General features: G+C 44.3%; 1 protein-coding gene across 1 annotated transcript in view; it reads right to left on the bottom strand.

The window, feature by feature from the left end:
- Positions 1 to 3,534: 3,534 nt before the first annotated feature.
- The window catches only part of p2rx1 (purinergic receptor P2X, ligand-gated ion channel, 1), a 99,776-nt gene continuing 79,187 nt past the window's right edge, over positions 3,535 to 24,123 (bottom strand). The window contains exons 9-12 of the mRNA XM_043718820.1: positions 11,970 to 12,060; positions 10,066 to 10,131; positions 7,142 to 7,255; positions 3,535 to 4,006 (exon numbers count right to left, since the gene is read on the bottom strand). Coding sequence (XP_043574755.1) covers positions 3,995 to 4,006; positions 7,142 to 7,255; positions 10,066 to 10,131; positions 11,970 to 12,060 — 283 coding nt within the window. The 3' untranslated portion in view covers positions 3,535 to 3,994. The remainder of the gene's footprint in view (positions 4,007 to 7,141; positions 7,256 to 10,065; positions 10,132 to 11,969; positions 12,061 to 24,123) is intronic.

The raw sequence follows: 24,123 nt of genomic DNA, 5'->3' as shown, positions 1-24,123 counted from the left end.
AAATCATTACAGATCAATGTAAAAACCCTATAATACTAAACACAATTAAAGCTTGAAATATAATGTGGCAAAATGAGGGCAATTCACATAAAACATTCCCCTATGCTTCGATAGTGGGAGCATGGGGATTTCAACCGGGGCTTACAGATGCCACTTTTAAATTCTGGAGATCCAGGGGTATCTCATGTTTAGGGGATCTGTTTAAAGAAGGGGTCCTGATGTCTTTTGAACAGGCGCGTCAGAAATTTGGATTACCTAATGGTGATCTCTTTCGATACTTCCAAATTCAAGATTATATACAGAAGAAGACTACGCTATTAGATAGTCTTTATAAATCAGACAGAGAACGTAGAGTGCTATGGCCAATGGGGGTATCTTCAGTCAGCACTATTTATCATTTATTACATGATGAAGTATTGGGAGATATGGACAATCTGCTTAAAGCATGTGATCAGGACTTAGGACTGGAAATCTCTATAGAAATATGGAATGACATTTGGGAAAACGCCAGAAGAAACACCATCTGCAACAGAATTCAGGCTATCCAGCTGAAGATACTTCATAGGGCCCATATAGCACCGGATTGATTGGCAAAATTTAAGGCAGGAGCATCTCCAATGTGCCCCAAATGTTTCTATTCTCTCTTTCTGTGCAAGGAAAAATATTTTGGTAAACTGGGTGGCTGAGGGCCCCCCTGGACTTTTGAATTGGCACAGAATAATCATGGAATGTATTCCCCTTGACTTCCTTACAAATATGGTGCACCGAAAGACCGAATTATTCCATAAAATATGGCAGCCCTCCTTGAATTAATAAATACAGGTATTTCGGCCATCTTAACAAGGGCTTTTATTTAATTGAGATGACAAACCTGGCTGGTCCTTAGGAGAGGCATCCCCCACGAATATGGGTTTTATTACGATTTGATGTTAACACATTCTGAGCATTTATCTCACTACTCAATTTCTGTGTTATCCGTCATTTTTTTTCGCTGAATAATGTAAGAGACTTAATTATACACTCTGGTTAGTTGTAGGTTAGATTAGTAGTTAGTTGAGTTTTGTTTTTTTTCTTTCGGTATCTCTTTTTTCTGTTTGATAGATTTTGGTTATTATTTATTTAAGACTTAATTGTATGTTAATGTTTATACTTGGGGTTTGTTTTATTTGTAAACTTGTAAAAATACATTAAATTTTCAATAAAAATATCTATTAAAGAAGGCAACCACCTAACTATTCTGATCCCATTTTCAGTCCTTTTGCCCATGACCTTGCATGCCTTGTCATTGTGATCTGATCAGCTAAATACTTCCTAAATATTACAAGGCGTTTTGCCTTGTAATTACAGGCACTGAGCTTGAGGTGAAAATAATTTCCTCACATCCCCGCAAAACCTCCTGCCCCTTACTTTCCACCCATGTCCCCTGGTCACTGATTCCCCCCATCAAGGGGAAAGGTTTTGTTCTGTCTATCCTATCTATGCACCTCATAATTTTATATGTCTCTCTCGGTATCCTTTGCTCTAAGGAAAGCAACCCCAGTCTGTCCAATCTCTTTCATAGCTGAGGCAGTGGGATCATTGCTGGACTGTTAACCCAGAGACCCAGGTCATGTCCTGGGCACCTGAGTTTGAATCCTGCTATGACAGATGGTGGAATTTGAAATCAATATTTTAAAAGTCTGGAATTAAGCCTACTGATGACCACGAATCCAAAGCCGATTGTTGGAAAAACCCATCTAGTTCACTAATGTCCTGACCTGATCTGACCTACATGTGACTCCAGACCCACAGCAATGTGTTTGACTCTTAACTGCCCTCTGGGCAATTAGGAATGAGCAAGAAATGCTGGCCCAGCCAGCGATGCCCACATCCTGTTAATGAATTTTTAAAAAATGATACTCTGCAGCCCAGGCAATATCTGAGCGATCTCCTCTGCGCCCTCTCCAGTTTATCACATCTCTCCTATATCATAGATTCCTGAACTGAACACAATACTCGAGCAGTGGCCTAACCAACATCTTACACAGTCCCAGCATATCCTCCCAGTTATTAAGCTTTCTGAATTGATTAATAAAGACAACTATACGGAAGCCATCCGAACTACGTTTTCCACCTGTCTGGATATCGTCAGGGACCGGTAGACATGTACATCAAGGGCCCTCTGATCCTCGGTGCTTCTCAGAGTCCTACCGTTCATCATGTGTTCCCTTGCCTTGTTCGTCCTGCCCAAGTACATCACCTCACATTTATCTGGATTGAATTCCACTTACCACTGATCAGTCCCTCTAACCAGGCTGTCTCTATCCTGCTATAATCTAAAGCTGTCCTCCTCACTAATTACCACTCCACTATTTACCGACCTTTGTATCAAACACTTTGTGTCAGCCTACGATTAACCTGCCTACATTCAGGTCTAAATCATTTAAAAGAATGACAAACAGCAAGGACCCCAACACTGGGGCTGCACTGGACACACGCTTCCAGTTAGAAAACCACCCCTTATCCATCTGCTTCTTCACACTCAGCCAATTGTGGCTCCAATTTGTCAAATTTCCTTTGATCCCATGGGCTCTTACCTTCACTGTCAGTCTCCCATGTGCGATCTTATTGAAAGCCTTGCTGAAGTCCAAGTAGACTATGTCAAAAACGTTGCCCTCATTGACACACCTGGTCACCTCTTTGAAAAATTCAACCAAGCTGGTCAAATAAGCCCTCCCATGTTGACTGTTCCTGATTAATCCCCGCCTCTCCAAATGCAGATTAATTCTGTCCCTCAGAATTGCTTCCAATAATTCCACCACCACTGAGGTTAGACTGGCTGGCTGTAGTTTCCTGGTTTATCCCTTTCCCCCTTCTTAAATAATACATAGTTGTCCTCCAGTTCTCTGGCACCTCTCCTGTAGCCAGAGAGGAATTGGAAATTATTGCCAGCACCCCTCGCTATTTCCTCCCTTGCCTCACTCAACAGCCTAGGATACAGATCATTAGGCCCTGTAGACTTATCTACCTTTAAGCCTGACAGACCACTCAGAACCACCTCTCTGACAATGCTAACTTCTTTAAGTATATCACAGTGCCTCTCCCTGATTTCTATACCCACATCATCCTCCTCACGGGTGAACACCGACACAAAGTAGACATTTAGAACCCTACCTTTGTTCTCTGGTTCCAAGCACAAATTACCACTATGGTCGTAATGGGCCGTACCCTTCCCCTAATTGTTCTTAATGTAGCTATAAAAAGCTTAGGCTTTCACTTCACTTTAACTGCTATTAAACTTCATGTCCCCTTTTACCTCTCTTAATTTCCTTTTTGAGTTTTCCCTTGTGCATTCTATCTTTCTTTAGGGCTTCTGCTGTTTTGAACGCTTGGTATGTGCCATAAACCTCCCTTTTTCTCTTTATTCAATCCTGTATGTCTCTCGATATCCAGGGTTCACCGGATTTGTTGTTCTTATTGGTGTGAAGATTCAGATAAAGCCTCATTAAAAGTGCTCTCATTTTCTATGTGTATAAATAACTGAACAAAGTTTGATTGATTTGAATTTTTTTTATTAAAAACAAGTCACATAATTTCTCATGACTGTGAACACTAAGATAAACAATTGGAGACTTGAAACCCAGTGATAAAGAGCAGTGCTTAGGGTGGAATGTTGTGAAGTGAGTGCGCCTGTACCAGCTGCCTCATCTCCGAGAACAAATCGTTGCTATGACGACCATGTCCACCTTGGGGCCTTGTAGACTGTTAAGCTGATGTGGAGATGCCTGGAGTAGTCCCTTATGTAGTTCTGTGAAAGATGGGAGGTGTTCTATGAAGAAATAGTGCTCCTTCCTCATTCGTTGTTGAGCAGTCTGGATTTCAAGGATGTTCCTGCGAAGTGTTGTCAGTTGGTTTGGAACTTGATAAAGCCTCATGTCAATGAGGCCCAATTCTCTCGTCTGCACTCACTCTGTTTTGGAGTCTCTTTTGGATGGAAAGGAGTGTTTTCCCTTTATTACTCTTTGATCTGTTTTAGAAAGAAGATCCAATAGCATTGTTTAATTAACAGAGGAGGCAATATTAAGTCCCACATTTTGAGTTAATTGTAACCATAGTTTTTAACTAGTGGAGAGTGGAATTTACATTTAATAGTCCCCCGAAAGTGGGTATTGGGCCTGATGTGAGCTTCTTCTGTTCACATATGGCCAGCATAAGACGTCTGTGCTCCAGCTCATTGTAATCATTTCAGTGTCTAGCTATGTCACCCAAAGAGATGACATTGAAATAACTCCAGATATGCAAGTATCCCATCACCAAATCACCCTTTATTTACACATCATCATACTTGACGCTGATCCAGCTCCCTCAGAGCCAGCCCTCAGAGCGAACACAACCTCTGACCCTCCTGTTTATATCTGTCAGGCAGGGCTCCCTGATTGGACCAGATTAACAGCCCCAATCAGGGAACTCATATTCTATGAGGTCTACTTGACTGATCTCATTATAAACACTGGAGGCACCATACCCTTTCTTCCAGGACGCAGTGGAGATGCAGGTCATTGAGGCTGAAGCAGTTGAGAAGAGACTCTCTACAAGGCTTGCACGGAGGGTCAGTGGGGTCAGAGATCACCAGGGTCAATTAGAAATACCCCAGTGGCTGGGGGCTCTTGATCAGGAGGAGGGGGGGGGGGGGGGGGGGGATGCTCCAGAAGCTGCAGGTGCTCCTGGTTTCTGGAGTCAGAGTTTCTTCAGGGAGCCACAACATGTCTAATCAGGTGGGACCATCCTCCCCAAGCTCCCAGGGTGTTCACCAGTTCTTATATGCCGTGGCGGCAACATGCCCCATCCATCATGGGTGATGGCCTTGAGCATTATCGCTAGACTATTAATCCAGAGAGCCAGGTATTGTTCTGGGGACCTGGGTTCGAATCCAAACAATGCAGATGGTATAATTTGAATTCAATAATAATCTGGAATAATCCACCACATGGGAGACTGGTTGAGAAGGTTAAAGGACATGGAATTGAGGGACACTTAGTGAGATGGATCAGAAACTGGCTTAGTATTAGATCACAAGGAGCAGAAGGCAGAGGCTGTATGAGTGACTGGAGGCTGGTGTTCAGCAGTGTACCACCAGGATCAGTATTGGGACCCTTATCGTAACATCGGTAAATGATACAGATGAAAGTGTGGGGGAAATCATAAGCAGATTTGCAGATGACACCAAGTTTGGTAGAGTGGTTAGCAGCGAAGAAGATGGTTGTAGGTTGCAGGTGGATAGATTCATCAGATGAGCAGACCAGTGGCAGATGGTATTTAACCTTAATGTGTGCAAGGTGATGCATTTTGGAAGAAAAAACATGATGAGGGAGTCTGTAAGAATGGCAGGACACTGGGTAGCTTGGAGGAACAGAGCAATCTTAGGGCAATTATTAACACAACACTGAAGTTGGCAGAGCATGTGACTGGGATAGTTGAGAAGGCATATGGGGCACCTACATTCATCAGTCATGGCATAGAGTATAAGAGCACGGAGGTAATGTTGGAGTTATGTTGGTTAGGCCACAGCTGGAGTACTGTGGTCACCTCACGACGGGAAGGATGTGATACCATTAGAGGGTGTACAGAGGAGGTTCGTCAGGATGTTGCCTGGGATGGAGTAATTGAGCTGTAAGGAGAGACCAGATAGGCAAGGATTGGTTTCTTTAGAGCAGAGAAGACTGAGGGGAACATGATTGAGGTGCATAAGATTATGACGGCTACGGACAGGGTGAAAAGAGAGCATCTGTCCCTCTAGGTTAAGGCATCAATCATGAGAGGGCATGGTTTTAGGATAAGTGGCAGGAGATTCAGAGGGGATTTGGGAAAAAAAACGTTTTCACTCAGCAGATGGTGGGAATCTGGAATGGACTGTGTGGGAAGGTATGGAAGACCAGAAACCTTACAACCTTTAAAAGATATTTGGATGAGCACCTCAAATATCACAGCATTCAAGGATATGGGATAAGTGCAGGAAATTGGGATTAGTGCACCTTTAGTGGTAGTTATGTTAGTGTGGACTGGACAGTCCCAAGGGCCTTTTCTGTGCTGTAGGACTTGATGACCTTCAGCCAAGCTTGTCCCCTCTCTGTGGGGTGTTCAGTGATGGGGGTGGGCCATTTAATTACGTGGGAGGGTAACATTTGGGGATCCTGACACCTCCTTTGCTGCCACTCAGATGAAGGCCAGGGCAGGAAAGCCTGGATGGTCTGTCTGCCCCTCCAATTGAAGCCTTCATGGGGCAGTTAATGTCATTAACCCAATGGTGGGTGTCTCACTGTGGGCTGCAGGCAGTTGGAGGAGGCTGGTTCCTCAGACAGAAGCACTCAGTTCCTGGTCCAGAGACCTGGCACCAGGGTGGGAGGAGGTGGCTGCACTGAGAAGCCCCTCCTGCCCTTACTGCCTAACCTTCTGATCCCACCCCCATGAACCCCAGCCCCATCCATTCCTCACCCTGCTCCCTGCTCGATCTGGAGCCTCAGCTGGATGCTGTACCAGCAGCAGAGCCCACCTCTGATTGGCTGGCAGCCTTCAGTGGGTTGGAACTCCACTGTTGGAGGTGGGGTCCTTGAGCGAAGATTCACTGGTGACCCGTCAAGTGCCTGAGTAGCATGAAATATGGCAAACTTTCCCAAAAAGGGGTGGAATCTGCCAGCAGCTGAAAGCTCAAAGTAGGGCAAGGTTGGCACTGCTAGTGGTTGTGAAGGTGAGCAGGATGGGAACAAAACAGATTCAATGTCCAGTTGGAATACAATCATGGGCAGCTAACCAAACCAGCCAGTGCCTACCCAGGTACCAAAGTAACATTGCACACAGATTGATCTTGGGTTCTGCCTGCTCTTCCCATGTCCAGTCAAAGCTGACTTTGCTTGTGCTGACATGGTGCCCTGCACGAAGCACCTCACGTGGATGTATAGGCCATTGATTTTGTTGGCACCATTTTGGAGCTGTGAGGGTAATGCTGCAAAAACAGGGAAAACAATCACACTTTACATTGAGGGCCAAAGGAGCTGCGCTGTGCTGTCATGTTCACGCCCTTTGGTTTTCTAAGTGCAAATCAAGTGAAATGGAATGGGTCTTTCATTGAGTTTGATGACTTGGGGATTGATTACTCTTCACTCACTTCTGTTGGTTTCGATGCGGAGGCTTCCCCCTCGACATTCTTGAACTTCTTCTGTTTGTAGTAGTTTCGTTTCGGGAGCACATGGAGCAATACCAGATCACACACCAGGGTTGCCTTTAAAGAAAAGAATAGTTTACACTGTTCAAAAGAATTCACGCTCTTGGTACTAAGATGGGTGGCACGGTGGCACAGTGGTTAGCACTGCTGCCTCACAGCGCCTGAGACCCGGGTTCAATTCCCGCCTCAGGCGACTGACTGTGTGGAGTTTGCACGTTCTCCCAGTGTCTGCGTGGGTTTCCTCCGGGTGCTCCGGTTTCCTCCCACAGTCCAAAGATGTGCAGGTTAGGTGAATTGGCCATGCTAAATTGCCCGTAGTGTTAGGTAAGGGGTAAATGTAGGGGTATGGGTGGGTTTCGCTTCGGCGGGTCGGTGTGGACTTGTTGGGCCGAAGGGCCTGTTTCCACACTGTATGTAATCTAATCTAATCTAAAAAAATCTAATCTAAGATTCCACATCCAGATTCAAAAAGTGGCAGCTTCAGCTCCTGGATTTGGCAGGTTCTATAGTCCAATACGAGATTCCCGAGTTAATTGTAAGGACAGAGAAAATGTGATTTGTTCTTGCCTTCCTCAGAGAATTGAAATTCAGAGAACATTCTTCCAAATTGAGCTGCAGTCGAGAATAAGCGTTCTAATTATATCGTACAATGTCAGGGACAAACAGGCATCCTTTTGGATTTGAACCAGAACCGTCTGCAGCCTAGGTCTCAGTGACAACTCCCATTACTCAGAGGTGGAATAATTACCCTTTAACCACTGTGAACTCTCTCCCTTTCACATAGCTGTCCCCGCAAATGTTAATGCAGCATTCAATGACCATAGAGATGTTTTTTGGTCTGCCCGAAAGTTTTTGGTCTTACAGAACAAGTTGAGTGTGACTGAATGTTGCAGACTGGCATTTTGCAAAACCCAGGACTACATGCTGAGGGATGCACTAAAGCTTGAGGCAACTGTCTGAGACCTTCCTGCTGAAGTTAAATGGGGGTCTGTCCAGTTATCAGATCCTGCTTGTCCCCCAGTACATGTAAATATAGTATTGTGTGTCTACCTTTGGTTGGTTGGGATAGAGTCAAACTGAAATGTTTGTTTTGTTTCCTTGATACGCTACGGAATAGAACCAAACTGCATTTGTGACAACGCAAAGCTAATTTTTATGAATAAAGTACATTGTTGAAATAAAAAAAAATTCTAGTTGCCTGTTGCTTGGGGAACTTGGGACAGCACAGCAGCTCAGTGGTTAGTACTGCAGCCTCACAGCGCCAGGGATCCGAGTTCGATTCCAGCCTTGGGCAACTGTCTGTGTGGAGTTTGCACATTCTCCCTGTGTTGTGAGGGTTTCTGCTACATGCTCTGGTTTCTTCCCACAGTTCAAAGATGTGATGGTTAGGTGGATTGGCCATGCTAAATTGACCATAGTGCCCAGGGTTGTGTTGGCTAGGTAGGTGAGCCATGGGAAATCAGAAATGAGACTGGTCTGGGTGGGATGCTCTTCGGTGGGTTGATGTGGACTCGATGGGCTGAAAGGCCTGCTTCCACACTGTAGGGATTCTATGACTTCTACGTCTGAGGCAAAGACACTGAAGTGTGTAAAATTTGACAAAAGATTTGCAAATGTAGCCCATTTGATGGTTGATTGTCTATTGAAAGTATTCACTGTTGATGAAGGGACGAAGAGAGACAATGTCACGATTCTAAGCTCCCAGTGACTGGTAGTTCCTGTTCCGGCTCCAGGATGTACAGGACTGCAGTGTACCAATGTTCTAATTGCAGCAGAAGAGATTCTGAGGAACTGCAGGTGTGATGTTGGAAAAGTAGTTTGAAAAAGAGGAGAAAGAGAAAACATTGAGGAAGAATAAATGTATGGCTCTGCTTTAACAAAACAATTACATGGTCTTCATAATTTGGAAAATGCAAAGGCTTTAATTCTGTATAAAATTCATTTGGTTGGGAGTATATGTTGCGTCCCATTTCCCCTTTTTAAAACTTGATGGAAAAGTAAGTGGGAGAGAAGGTAGATAGAACCAGGCATTTCTCGACCATTCATTGTACACCAAAGACCAAAGTTAACATTATCCTTTAGAAATGTTTGAGACAACCTATTCAGGGATATTATTACATGTTTCTGTAGACCCAAGCCTCCTGGATTTGAGGTAGGGACACTACCACTGCTCCATAAGAGCCCACCTTCCAGTTGCGGACTATGATGGAATAAACATAATTGTTTTTCACAACTTCATTATTTTTTACCTCTACCTTCCTCAGTGTAAGAACAAGAGAAAATGATTTAGTTCCTCAAGCCGGCTTCACCAGGCTCAGTGGTTAGCATTGCTGCCTCACAGCACCAGGGACCAGGTTCGATTCCAGCCTCAGGCGACTGTGTGGAGTTTGCACATTCTCCCCGTGTCTGTGTGGGTTTCCTCTGGATGCTCTGGTTTTCTCCCACAGTCCAAAGATGTGCAAGTCAGCTGAAATGGCCATGCTAAATTGCCCATAGTGCTAGGTGCATTAGTCAGAGGGAAATGGTTACTCTTCGGAGTGTCGGTATGGGCTGGTTGGGCCGAAGGGCCTGTTTCCACACTGTAGGGAATCTAATCTAAAAAAAAAATTCAATTAAATGTGGGCCAAACTCCACCTCACCTCCACTTAATCCTTTTCCCCATATTCTCTCACCAGTGAAAATCTATTAATCTCAACCTTGAAAGATCCACTTTACACCTCAATCTCATTCCAGCCCGTTACCATTCATAGCCCTTTGAGAGGAATAAGATCTAGATTTTGACTATTTTTCATGTAAAAAGGTGCTTCCTGACAATTTTCTGAAATGATCAGGCTCTAATTTTGAGATTGCTGCGTGTATTTACTTACCACTCCGAACACCCCAATTCCGGAACCGATAGTTGTCATGGTTGGAATGATGTTAAACTTACCAGCCTGTTTAAAATAAAAATAAAACCATCAAACAAGGTGAGTAACTAAATACAAACTCTAGTGCACATGCAAACTAGTGTAACTTTTACCAGAGACTGACTACTTTGACCAGAAGACATTAATAGTTGTTCTGAAGAAAAGTGAAATGCACCCTTGACAAGTGAAGTTTTGTAAAATTAATAAAAGAGTGATTTTTAAATTACCTGATAGGCCAACATTCATGGACCAGGACAAGGGAAGACATTTGATTGTAGGAGTGCCTTGTGAGGACGATTTGAGTGTTAGCATTATATCTGGGTGGAGATTCTATTAGCTTTAAATGTACTTGGCACGGTTGAGTGAATCAAGCCATCCCATTTAAGTAAATGACATTCTTTGTTTGGTAGGAATGCCTGGTAACTAAGGAACACAGTCTGTGTGAGAGTACAGGAGGGTAGAACCTCAGCAAAGTGAGACAAGGCCAAGTGAGTTACTGACTATGGTTGGAAATTTGGTTCCAATTGAAAATTTAGCGTGAAAGGGTTGGGAAGGCTGGTGGTGGGAGGGGGCAATGGTGCTTTAACTCACCTTTACTTCAAGAAATAACCTCTCCAGAAAGAGAGGTGAGTTGGATCAGAATAAAAGACCAAAAAGCTACCCTGTGGTCAGAGCAACAGCAGAGTGACTGTACACACTACACTGTGATGGCAATGTAGGGAAAGAAGCTGCTTGGTGATTCGGTTTGCTGAATAAGGTAAAAGTTTGTGTTTCAATCTCCAATGTTTTTCTTTGTAATAAAATATTGGTCCTTTCCTTCATAATAAGTATTGGTCACTTGTTTTCTCTCTTTCCAGTTTATAAGAACAACATATCAGTGTAGTGACATAAAAGGAGCAGGGAATTTCTAGAAATTAATTTATAAGGTCATAGAGATGTACAGCATGGAAACAGACTTTTCAGTCCAACGTGTCCATGCCGACTAGGTATCCTCACCTAATCTAGTCCCATTTGCCAGAATTTGGCTCATATCCCTCCAATTCTTTCCTATTCATATAACCATCCAGAACTCCCCAGTCATGGGGAAAAGACATTGACTATTTATCCTAACATGATTTTATACGTCTCTATAAGGTCACCCCTCAGCCTCCAACAGTCAAGTGAAAATAGCCCCAGCCTGTTCAGCCTCTCCCTTCATGTATGGCTTGAATGGAAGAGTGTACAGTTTGTGAGTCTCAAACAATACCCTATTAGTCTGTTGAATATTTAATATATTTTATTTATAATCTGAGCATCACCTAATAGAGTGAATACATTATAGAAAATGGTCATCTGAGAAATGTAGCGAGATTTGTCTGTTCAATCCCAGGTCTAGGTTTATTCCCCAATAAGGTTTGTCCTTGTTAGTTAGAGATCTATGATTGACCTAGAAGAGTGGTTGGTGACACCGAATGCAAGAAAACAAGTATAGACCCCAAAACATAACACTTGATACAGTATTGGAGCTATTCTTTCCACTTAATGATCACCGATGAATGAATCTGAAACAATTGATTCTCTCAAATGAAAACTGAAGATTCAGAGTAGTCATTTTGATGACACCACATTGTGTTGTTTCTGGGACCAATATTGGATGGAAAAGACTCTTAGAGTCCCATCAATAAAACAGACCCATCAGAAACCTCACCACTAACCTGCTCATTGAGGGCATCAATGGACAATTCAGGGAGGCTTTGGGAAGGGATAAACATCTTTAGGAAATTTAAAAAGAGATTCACACTACCTCGAGCTACCTTAAAGTAGTGTCGGATGTAAATTCCATTCCCTTCACTTGATGACATCACCCAAAAATAAGACAGTTTTACCTTCCCATGGACCATAATATCAAATCGAACTCCATACACCTTGTAGAGATCTCTCATTTCCACATCATTTTCCTTGTAGTATTTTGCATACCTTTGGGAAAAAAGTATGCAATGTTAGTGGAGCTTGAAAAAAAGAACGCTTTATGTTTCAGTAGCACTTATCATATCTTCCGGCCCTCCAAAAGTGCTTTAAGCTGGTGAGGTACGTCAGACCTGAGTAAGAAACAGAGGGGCTAATTGAACACAGCACTTCCTCCAAACAGCCGACTGATGACGCATTGATAATCTGTTTGTTATATGGTTTGAGGAATACTGCACAGGGCTCAGGGAGAACATTTCCTTGAAATCGTGCCATGGAATCCGATGAGATGATCAGACAGACCACAATGAACATAAGAATGTAAGAACTAGGAGCAGGAGTAGGCTATTTGGCCATTACTCATTAAAAATATATCCTCCACCTCTCGCTTCCTTCAATAAATGGCCTTATCAAATTTAAGTACTAAGAGTTTATCCAATTGTTCCTCCTTATCAATTTTGAACTCTTGTCATGATTGAGTTCCTACCTTTGTCACCATGGCCATACCTAAAATAACTCCACAGAGGCCGGTATCCCATCACCACGTCTCCCTTTATTTACAGATGCATAGTATTTGATGCTAGTCAGGCTCCCTCAGAGCCAGCTCTCAGAGTGAGCAGAACCTCTGACACTCCTGTTTAAATCTGTCAGCCAGGGCTCTCTGATTGGACCAGGTAAACTGTCCCTACTCTATTATGTCCATCTGGCTGACCTTGTTAAAATCACGACCATACCTTATACGTAAAGACAGAAGTGAGGTATTCTCTCCATATGCCAACGTTACCCATCACTCCTCAGCCTGTATTCATCTCTAGCCAGGCTTACACCTCCTTTAGACACTCTTATCTATTGATGCACTTGCAGAAGACTCTGGGATTTTCCTTTCTCTTGGCCACTGGTCTTTTATTATCATCTCTTTGCTCCTTTCATTTGTTTTTCACCTATTCTCTGAACCTGTATATTCAGTTTGGTTCTCACCTCTGTTTTTTAATCAGTTACCTGCCTGAAGCATACCTGTTCTTCTTTATCTTAATATCTATCTCTCCAGTTATCCAGGGATCCTTTGCCTGTCAAGGGAGTATACTTTGGCCGTGCCTGAAGTTTTGTTTTAATGTAGTCCATTGTTTAGCTACAGTCTTTATTTCCAACCGTTGTCCTCTTGTCCATCTGGCCCAGTTTTGTACTTAAAGCCTGCCTTCCACCAGTTGATTATCTTACTCTGGATTGCTCACTATCCCTTTCTACTGCAGTTCTAAACCCTATTTTACTTTTTCCCAATTCACTTGTGGGCATCGCAGGTTGGGCCAGCATTTTTTGACCGTCTCTAGTTGCGAACGTGGTGGTGCCAAGCTGCCTTCTTGAACCACCGCACTCCATGTGCTATGGGTACACTGCTGTTAGGGAGGGACTTCCAGGATTTGGACCTTGTGACAGTGAAGGAACAGCGGTATATTTCCAAGTTGGAATGGTGAGTGGCTTGGAGGGAATGATGAAAGTGGCCATGGGTTTGGAAGGTGTTGTCTGAGGATCTTTGGTGAATTTCTGCAATGCATCTTATAGATGGTACACAGTGCTAATGAGCATCAGTGGTGGAGGGACTAGATGTTAATGAGTGTGACACTAATTAAACAGGCTGCTTTATCCTGAATGGTGTTAGGCTTCTTGAGTATTGTTGGAGCTGCACCCAATCCAGGCAAGTGGAAAGTATTCCATCATATTCCTGACTTGTCCTGACAGGTTTTGGGGAGTCAGAAAGTGAGTTCCTCACTTCAGAATTCCTAGTCTCTGACCTGCTCTTGGAGCCAGTGTACTATGTGGCGAGTGTGGTTAAGTTTCTGTTGAATGATAACCCCCAGGATGTTGACAGTGGGGAGTTCAGAAATAGTAACAGCATTGAATATCAAGGGGCAGTGTTTAGATTGCTTCTTATCGGAGACAGTCATCGCCTGGCATTTGTGTGACACCGTTGTGACTTGCCACTTGTCAGCCCAAGATTAGATATTGCCCAGATATTGCTGCACTTGAACATGGACTGCTTCAGTATATGAGGACTCGCAAATGGTGCTGAACATTGTACAATCATTGGCAAACATGCCCATCTCTCACTTATAATGGAGAGAAAATCTTTGAAGCAACTGAAGATAGTTGAGCCTGGACATTTCCTGAGGAACTCCTGCAGAGATGTCTTGGAAATCCAATAATGACTGACCTCGATCAACCACAACCATCTTCCTATGTGCCAGGTATGACTTAACCAGTGGTGAGTTTTACTCTGATACCCATTGATTCCAGTTTTACTCGGCTCCTTGATGCCAGACTCTGTTGCTTGTGGCCATGATGTCAAGAGCAGTCACTGTCACCTCACCTTATTATATTTTGATCACTGTGCCCTAAACGATACCCCACAGGCACTTGATCCACCTTATTCCCACCAATCCCCATGCTCCTGAACACCTATGTTCTGCCTGCAAAAATGACCCTGAGCTTCCATTTGCCTGTCAATTCAACACCCCACCCTGTTCCTCGGACAACGTCTCTGTTTCAGGCTTGCTGCAGTGCTCCAGTGAAGCTCAGTACAAGCTGGAAGACTTGTACCTCATTTTCCACTTGGGGACCTTCCAGCCTTCTGGACTGAATAATTTTAGGGCCTGAAATCTCCCATGCCCACTCTCCAAGCCTTGTCCTCACATAGTCTGCTATTACACATAATTCATTGTGAGCCATTAACAGTCTCCATTAACAGCTATTCACTCTCATCAGATTGTTATCTACTCCATTGTCTGTCCAACTGTTCTTCTCTCTCTTTGGGCTCTAGCCCCACCTATCGTTTAATCCTAACCCCCTTCCTCCACCCTAACTTCTGCATATAAATTGACATTTTCCTATCTACCATCAGTTCTGAGGAATGGTCACTGAATCTGAAATGTAAACTCTGATTTCTCCTCACAGATGCTGCCAGACCTGCTGAGCTTTTCTAGCAATTTCTGTGTTTGCTCCTGATGTCCAGCATCTTTAGTTCTTTCACTTTTTATTTAGTGTTCCTTTCTTGTTGGACTAGATACATACTGCTGGAGGCAAATCTCCCAAAATCTGCCAATGCATGAATGCTTGGTCCCCTTTCCAACACCACTATCCCAGTCTGTGTATGGGTAATGTAAGTTCCTGCTTATAACGACTTTAAGATGTTTATACCTCGCTGAGATTTTCTTGAAGATTTGTTCCACGTGTCCTTCCCATTACTTGGTGGTCTACATACTATATTCAGTAATATATTGCACCTTGTTGATCCTTAGTCCCAGCCAAAGTAATTCTGTTCTTGATCTTCCTGGGCATCCTCTTTCTCCAGCACTACAATGCTCTTAATCATAGAGTCATAGAGATGTACAGCACAGAAACAGACCCTTTGGTCCAACCTGTCCATGCCGACCAGATATCCCAACCCAATCTAGTCCCACCTGCCAGCACTTGCACCATATCCCTCTAAAACCTTCCTTCTCAAAAGACCCATCCAGATGCCTTCCTTCTCAAAAGACCCATCCAGAATTCTACTAGCCTCTCCCACTTCCTTTGGCAGCTCCAGACCCTTCGGTCCAACCCGTCCATGCCGACCAGATATCCCAACCCAATCTAGTCCCACCTGGCAGCACTTGCACCATATCCCTCTAAAACCTTCCTACTTAAAAGACCAGATGCCTTTTAAGTGTTAGAATTCTACTAGCCTCTCCCACTTCCTTTGGCAGCTCATTTCATACACGTACCATCCTCTGTGTGAAAAGGTTGTCCCTTAGGTCCCTTTTATATCTTACCATCTCACCTTAAACTACGCCCTTTAGTTCAGGACTCCCCCCAACCCAGGGAAAACACTTTGTCTATTTAACTTATCCATGCCCCTCTTGATTTTATAAACTTCTATAAGGTCACCCCTCAGCCTCTGACGCTCCAGGGAAAACAGCCCCAGCCGATTCAGCCTTTCCCTATAGCTGAAATCCTCCAACCCTGGCAACATCCTTGTATATATTTTCCGAACCTTTTCAAGTTTCACAATGTCCTTCTGATAGAAAGGAGACTGAAATTGCACTCAATATTTCAAAAGTGGCCTAACCAATGTCCTGTATAGCTGCACATGACCTCCCAACTCCTGTACTCAATACTCTGACCAATAAAGGAAAGCATACCTTCTTCACTATCCTATCTACCTGCGACTCCACTTTCAAGGAACTATGAACCTGCACTCCAAGGTCCCCAGTACTGCCATTCTTCTTTCTATTCTTCCTTATTTGAATACCTTTTGTCCAGGAATATTTATCATTTAATCTGCCTTCATTCAGCTCTTTGTTAATACTACAATATCATAATTCCACATGGCAATCTGATTCTATAAATCACTTGCCTCATTGAATATCTTCGGCACATTCATTTACATGCAGTGTAACCCTGATCTGGACTTCATTATTTTCTCTCTCACTTAAGATTGACTTATTTATCCTTATTCTAATGCTATCTGTCTCTTCCAGCATTTTGTGCACCCTGATATCACTCCCTGATATATTCTCTATTAGTTCCCACAAACCTGCCACATTACTTTCAAGCACCCCCCCCGCCCCCAAAATAGCGCTGCAAAACATCTAACATAGAACATAGAACATTACAGCGCAGTACAGGCCCTTCGGCCCTCGATGTTGCGCTGACCTGTCATACCAATCTGAAGCCCATCCATGTATGTCCATATGCTTGTCCAATGATGACTTAAATGTACTTGGTGAATCTACTACCATTGCAGGCAAAGTATTCCATACCCTTACTACTCTCTGAATAAAGAAACTACCTCTGACATCTGTCCTACATCTATCACCCCTCAATTTAAAGCTATGCCCCCTCGTGCTCGCCGTCACCATTCTTGGAAAAAGGCTCTCCCTGTCCACCCTATCTAACCCTCTGATTATCTTATATGTTTCTATTAAGTCACCTCTCAACTTTCTTCACTCCAATGAAAACAGCCTCAAGTCCCTCAGCCTTTCCTCATAAGGCTTTCCCTCCAGACCAGGCAACATCCTAGTAAATCTCCTCTGCACCCTTTCCAAAGCTTCCCGTCCTTCTTATAATGCGGTGACCAGAACTGTACACGATACTCCAAGTGCGGCCACACCAGAGTTTTGTACAGCTGTAGCATAACCTCATGGCTCTGAAACTCGATCCCACTATTAATAAAAGCTAAAACATTGTATGCCTTCTTAACAACCCTGTGTACATGGACACTGAGATCTCTCTGCTCATCTACACTACCAAGAATCTTACCATTAGCCCAGTACTTTGCATTCCGGTTACTCCGACCAAAGTGAATCACCTCACACTTGTCCGCATTAAACTCCATTTGCCTCCTCTCGGCCCAGCTATTAGGGCTAGGAAGGGGCATGAAAAGGTCTTGGCAGGAAGGATTAGGAAAAACACTTACATGAGGAATAAGAGAATGATCAGCTTATCTATGTCTCTCTGTAACTTATAACACCCTTTGTCACTATCCACAACTCCACCGACCTTAGTGTTGTCTGCAAATTTATTAACCCACCCTTCTACGCCCTCATCCAGGTCATTTATAAAAATGATGAACAACAGTGGACCCAACACCGACCCTTGCGGTACACCACTGGTAACTGGACTCCAGAATGAACATTTCCCATCAACCACCACCCTCTGTCTTCTTTCAGCAAGCCAATTACTGATACAAACTGCTATATCTCCCACAATCCCATTCCTCTTCATTTTGTACAATAGGCTACTGTGGGGAACCTTATTTAATGCCTTGCTGAAATCCATATACACCACATCAACCGGTTTACTCTCATCTACCTTTTTGGTCACCTGCTCAAAGAACTCAATAAGGTTTGTGAGGCACTACTTACCCTTCACAAAACCGTGCTGACTATCCCTAATCAAATTATTCTTTTCTAGATGATTATAAATCCTATCTCTTATAACCTTTTCCAACACTTTACCAACAACTGAAGTAAGGTTCACTGGTCTATAATTATCAGGGTTGTCACTACTCCCCTTCTTGAACAGGGAACCACATTTGCGATCCTCCAGTCTTCTGACATTATTCCTGTAGACAATGACGATTTAAAGATCAATGCCAAAGGCTCGGCAATCTCCTCCCTGGCTTCCCAGAGGATCCTGGGATAAATCCCATCTGGCCCAGGGGACTTATCTATTTTCACACTCTGCAGGATTTCTAATACCTCTTCCTTGTGAACCTCAATCCCACCCCCAGTCTAGTGGCCTGTATCTCAGTATTCCCCTCAACAACATTGTCGTTTTCTAGAGTGAATAGCAAGGAATTCCACCCCAGTTCAGTTCAGAAGGAACCTGTCTAGGTCTCACAGATGCAGGAATGGTTGCTGGATGTTCCAGGGTTTAGACCTTTAAAAAAGAACAGGGAGAGGGATAGAAGAAGAGGGGAGTATCATTGTGAATTAGAGAGTGCATCACAGCTGCAGGAAAGATGGTTGTTGAGGAGGGGTTTGTCTATTTTGTCAGTATGGGGGTTGAAGTCAGTAACAGGAAAGGAGCAGTCACTTTATTGGGTGTTTTTTATAGACCGCCCTAATAGCAGCAGAGAGATGGAAGAACAGATTGGACAGCAGATCTTGGAAAAGTGCCGATGTAACAGAGTTGTTGTTATGGGTGACTTCAACTTCCCCAATGTTGATTGGAACCTCCTTAGTACAGATGGTCTGCATGGAGCCGATTTTGTCAGGTATGTCAGGAAGGATCCCTGACTCAATATATAGATAGTCTAACTGAGGGAAAGCCATATTGGATTTGGTGCTAGGCAACAAGCCAGTCCAGGTGTCAGATCTCTCAGGGGGAGAGCATTTCGGTGACAGTGACTCCAACTGCCTCACCTTTACCAGAGCCACGGAGAGGGATAGGAGCAGACAGTATGGGACGGTATTTAATTGGGGAGGGGAAATTATACTGCTGTTAGACAGGAGCTGGGGAGGATAAATTGCGAACGCACATTTGTTGCGAGTGTTGGATAAACTTTGTCCCACTGAGACAGGCAAGGAATAGTAAGGTGAAGGAGCCTTGGATGACAAGAGAAGAGGTGCTTCTCATCAAGAGGAAGAAGGAAGCTTACTTAAGCTTGAGGAAACAAGGCACAGCTTTAGAGGGTTACAGGATAGCTAGGAAAGAACTCAAAAAATGGACTGAGGAGAGCTAGGAAGGGGCATGAAAAGGTCTTGGCAGGAAGGATTAGGAAAAACATTTACATGAGGAATAAGAGAATGATCAGAGAGAGGGTAGGGCCAATCAGGGATAGTGGAGGGAACTTGTACCTGGAGTCTGAAGAGGTAGGGGAAGCCCTAAATGAGTTTGGAGTCTGAAGAGGTAGGGGAAGCCCTAAATGAGTTTTTTGCTTCAGTATTCACGAGAGAGAGAGGGGTCATTGTTGAGAGCGAGAACACTGTTGACCAGATTAATAGGCTTAAACAGATTGATATTAAGGAAGTGAATGTGCTGGAAGTTCTGAGAAGCATCAAGATAGATAATTCCCTAGGGCCGGACCAGGTATATCCAAGATTGCTATGGGAAGGTTGCGGCGCCTCTGGCAATGATCTTTGGATGGAGGCAGATGTTGTTCCGCTGTTCAAGAAAGTGAATAGAGAAATCCCTGGGAATTACAGACCAGTCAGTCTTACATCGGTGGTAAGCAAGGTACTGGAAAGGATTCTGAGAGACAGGATTTATGGTTATTTGGAAAAACTTAGTTTGATTAAAGATAGTTAGCATGGCTTTGTGAGGGGCAGGTCATGCCTCACAAACCTTATTACGTTCTTTGAGGATGTGACGAGACAGGTTGATGAAGGTCGAACAGTGGATGTGGTGTATATGGATTTCAGTAAGGCATCTGATAAGGTTCCCTATGGTAGGTCCATTCAGAAAGTTAGGAGGGATGGGATACGGGGAAATTTGGTTGGCTGGATATGGAATTGGCTGGCCAAAAGAGTGGTCGTGGATGGAGAGTATTCTGCCTGGAGGTCGGTGACCAGTGGTGCTCCGCTGGGATCTGTTCTTGGGCCTCTGCTCTTTGTAGTTTTTATAAATGACTTGGATGAAGAGGTGGAAGGGTGAGTTAGTAAGGTTGCTGATGACATGAAGGTCAGTGGTGCTGTAGATAGTGTCAAGGGCTGTTGCTGGCTACAACAGGGCATTGACAGGATGCAGAGCTGGGCTGAGAAGTGGCAGATGGAGTTCAACCTGGATAAATGCGAAGCGTTTCATTTTGGAAGGTCGAATTTGAATGCTGAATACAGGATTAAAGACAGGATTCTTGGCCGTGAGGAGAACAGTGGGATCTTGAGGTCCACGTACATAGATGCCTCAAAGTTGCCACTCATGTTGATAGGTTTGTTAAGAAAGCTTATGGTGTTTTGGCTTTCATTAACAGGGGGATTGAGTTTAAGAGCCACAAGGTTTTGCTACAGTTCTATAAAACCCTGGTTACACCACACTTGGAATACTGTGTCTAATTCTGGTCACCTCATTACAGGAAGGATGTAGATGCTTTAGAGAGGATGCAGAGGAGATGTACCAGGATGCTGCCTGGATTGGAGGGCATGGCTTACGAAGAAAGGTTGAGGGAGCTAGGGCTTTTCTCATTGGAGCGAAGGAAGGAAGAGAGGTGACTTGATAGAGGTGTACAAGGTAATGAGAGGCATAGACAGAGCAGATAGCCAGAGAGTTTCCCCGGGGCAGAAATGGCTGTCACGAGGGGTCATAACTTTAAGGTGATTGGAGGAAGTAATAGGGGCGATATCAGAGGTAGGTTCTTTATGCAGAGAGTGGTGGGTGCGTGGAATGCACTGCCAGCAGTGGGAGGAGAGTCAGAGACATTAGGGACATTTAAGCAACTGCTGGACAAGCACATGGATGGCAGTAAATTGAGGGATGTGTAGGTTAGGTTGGTCTTAGATTAAATACTTGGCAAAACATCATGGGCCAAAGAGTCTGTACTGTGCTGCACGGCTCTCTGTTTAATGTTCTATTCTTGTGGAGTTGTGGTGGTCACCCATTCTCTTCCTGGCTGAATGTCCCTAGCCTGCAATGTGATCACCTCTCTGATCGTGTTATGTACATAACCCTCCACTTTGTGATGTGCCCGTGACTCCAATGTCCACTTGATCTCTGAAACTTAGAGCTCAATTATCTGCAGCTGGTAGTACTTCTTGCATATGTAGGTGAATATTCAGTGATGTCTATGATTTCCTACACATTATAGTATCTTCATCCAAGTCATTAATATAAATTATAAAAAACACTGATCTCTGTGACCCATCACTCGTTACATCTTTCCAACCAGAAACAAAGCTCATTTACACCTAGTCTCCATTTTCCCATTAGCTCGTCAATCTTCTTTTCATACTAGTATGTTAGCTCCAACACCATGAGCCATTAGCTCGTCAATCTTCTTTTCATACTAGTGTGTTAGCTCCAACACCATGAGCCTTCATTTTCCCGGGATGTAGCATCTTTGCAAATGCTGTCTGGAAATCTAAGTGCAGTACATCTACAGGTCCCCCTTCATCAACAGCACATGATACTTTTTCAGAGAATAGGCATAAATGAACTTTATGTCACAGAGATCATTGCTGAGGGACTCAACTTTTTACAATTTATATAAATGACTTGGAGAAAGAATATCTAGAAAGAGAAAAGGACCCTTCAAGGGCTAAAGTGGACATGTATGTGTGGAACCGTAGGAGATGTGAGGTCATCAATGAATATTTCTCCTCGTTGTTTACCGTGGGGAAAGACATGAAGACTTGGGAACTTGGGGAAGTTAGTGTGATATCTTGGGGACTGTCCATCTCACAGCAGAGGAGGAGGGGTTAGATGTATTAGAATGTATGAAAGTGGATAAATCTCCTGGTCCTGACCAGATATATCCAAGAGCCCTGCAAGAGGCTAGAGAAGAAACTGCGGGGGCCCTGGCTGATATTTTTGCGTCATCGTTAGCCACAGGTGAGACCCTGGATGACTGGAGGTTAGCGAATGGTGTGCCCTTATTCAAGAAGGGCGGCACGGTGGCCCTTTAGCCCGTGCGGGCGGCACGGTGGCACAGTGGTTAGCACTGCTGCCTCACAGCGCCAGAGACCTGGGTTCATTTCCCGCCTCAGGCGACTGACTGTGTGGAGTTTGCACATTCTCCCCGTGTCTGCGTGGGTTTCCTCCGGGTGCTCCGGTTTCCTCCCACAGTCCAAAGATGTGCAGGTTAGGTAAATTGGCCATACTAAATTGCCTGTAGTGTTAGGTAAGGGGTAAATGTAGGGGTATGGGTGGGTTGCGCTTCGGCGGGGCGGTGTGGACTTGTTGGGCCGAAGGGCCTGTTTCCACACTGTAAGTAATCTAATCTAAGAAGGGCTGCAAAGGAAAACCTGGGAACTATAGACCAGTGAGCTAACATCTGTGGTGGGTAAGTTACTCAAGAAGATTCTGAGAGACAAGATATACACGCATTTGCAAAGTCTGGGTTTGATTAAGAGTAGTCAGCATGGCTATGAGAATGGGAGATCATGCCTCACAAATTTGTTAGAGTTCTTTGATGAGGTGACCACGAAGGTTGATGAGGACAAGGCGATAGGACAAAGAAGAACAAAGAAAATTTACAGCTGAGGAACAGGCCCTTCGGCCCTCCAAGCCTGAGCCGATCCAAATCCACTGTCTAAACCTGTCGCCCAATTCCTAAGCACCTGTATCCCTCTGCTCCCCACCTACAAATACATCTGTCCAGACGCATCTCAAATGAATCTACCGAGCCTGCCTCTACCACCTCTGCTGGCAACGTGCTCCAAACACCCACCACCTTCTGTGTAAAGTACTTGCCGTGTGTATTCCCCTTAAGGTTTTCACCTCTCACCTTGAAAGTGTGACCTTGCGTTATTGAATTCCTCACCCTGGGAAAAAGCTTGTCTCTATCCACCCTGTCTATATCCTTCATGATTTTTTAAACATCAATCAGGTCCCCCCTCAATCTCCTGTTTTCTAATGAAAACAATCCTAACCTACTCAACCTCTCTTCATAGCTAGCACCTTCCATACCAGGCAACATCCTCGTAAACCTTCTCCGCACCCTCTCCAAAGCGTCCACATCCTTTTGGTAATGCCCAATTCCTAAGCACCTGTATCCCTCTGCTCCCCACCTACAAATACACCTGTCCAGACGCATCTCAAATGAATCTACCGTGCCTGCCTCTACCACCTCTGCTGGCAACATGTTCCAAACACCCACCACCCTCTGTGTAAAGTACTTGCCGTGTGTATTCCCCTTAAGCTTTTCACCTCTCACCTTGAAAGTGTGACCTTGCGTTATTGAATTCCTCAACCTGGGAAAAAGCTTGTCTCTATCCACCCTGTCTATATCCTTCATGATTTTTTAAACATCAATCAGGTCCCCCCTCAATCTCCTGTTTTCTAATGAAAACAATCCTAACCTACTCAACCTCTCTTCATAGCTAGCACCTTCCATACCAGGCAACATCCTCGTAAACCTTCTCCGCACCCTCTCCAAAGCGTCCACATCCTTTTGGTAATGTGGCGCCCAGAACTGTACACAGTATTCTAAATGTCTTGTACAATTTTAACATGTCTTGCCAGCTCTTATACTCAATACCCTGTCCAGTGAAGGCAAGCATACTATATGCCTTCTTGACCACTCTATCCACCTGTGCAGCAAACTTCAGGGGACAATGGACCTGCACTCCCAGATCTCTCTGCCCATCAACTTTTCCCAAGGCTCTTCAATTTACAGTATAAAAAGGAACCTTGATTATCCGAACGAGATAGGCGGGCAGTATTTCGTTCGGATAACTCATTATTGGGTTAATTGATTTCCTCTGGGGCTCGGAGGTTTCTGTGAAGTTTGTTCCCCATTCAGACTAGGCAAAAACATACTGCACATGAGAACCAACCCCACCTCCCCATCTGCTCCCACTGCCTGCCCATCCCCAACCTCCAACCCCATCCACTCCCACACCGCCCCCCCTGCCCATCCCCCAGCCGCCCTAAGCCCCACTA

This window comes from Chiloscyllium plagiosum, chromosome 28 (genome assembly GCF_004010195.1).
Source record: "Chiloscyllium plagiosum isolate BGI_BamShark_2017 chromosome 28, ASM401019v2, whole genome shotgun sequence".
Classification (NCBI taxonomy): Eukaryota; Metazoa; Chordata; class Chondrichthyes; order Orectolobiformes; family Hemiscylliidae; genus Chiloscyllium; species Chiloscyllium plagiosum.
The sequence above is the reverse complement of the archived record's forward strand: the minus strand, read 5'-3'. Positions and strand labels throughout refer to the sequence as shown.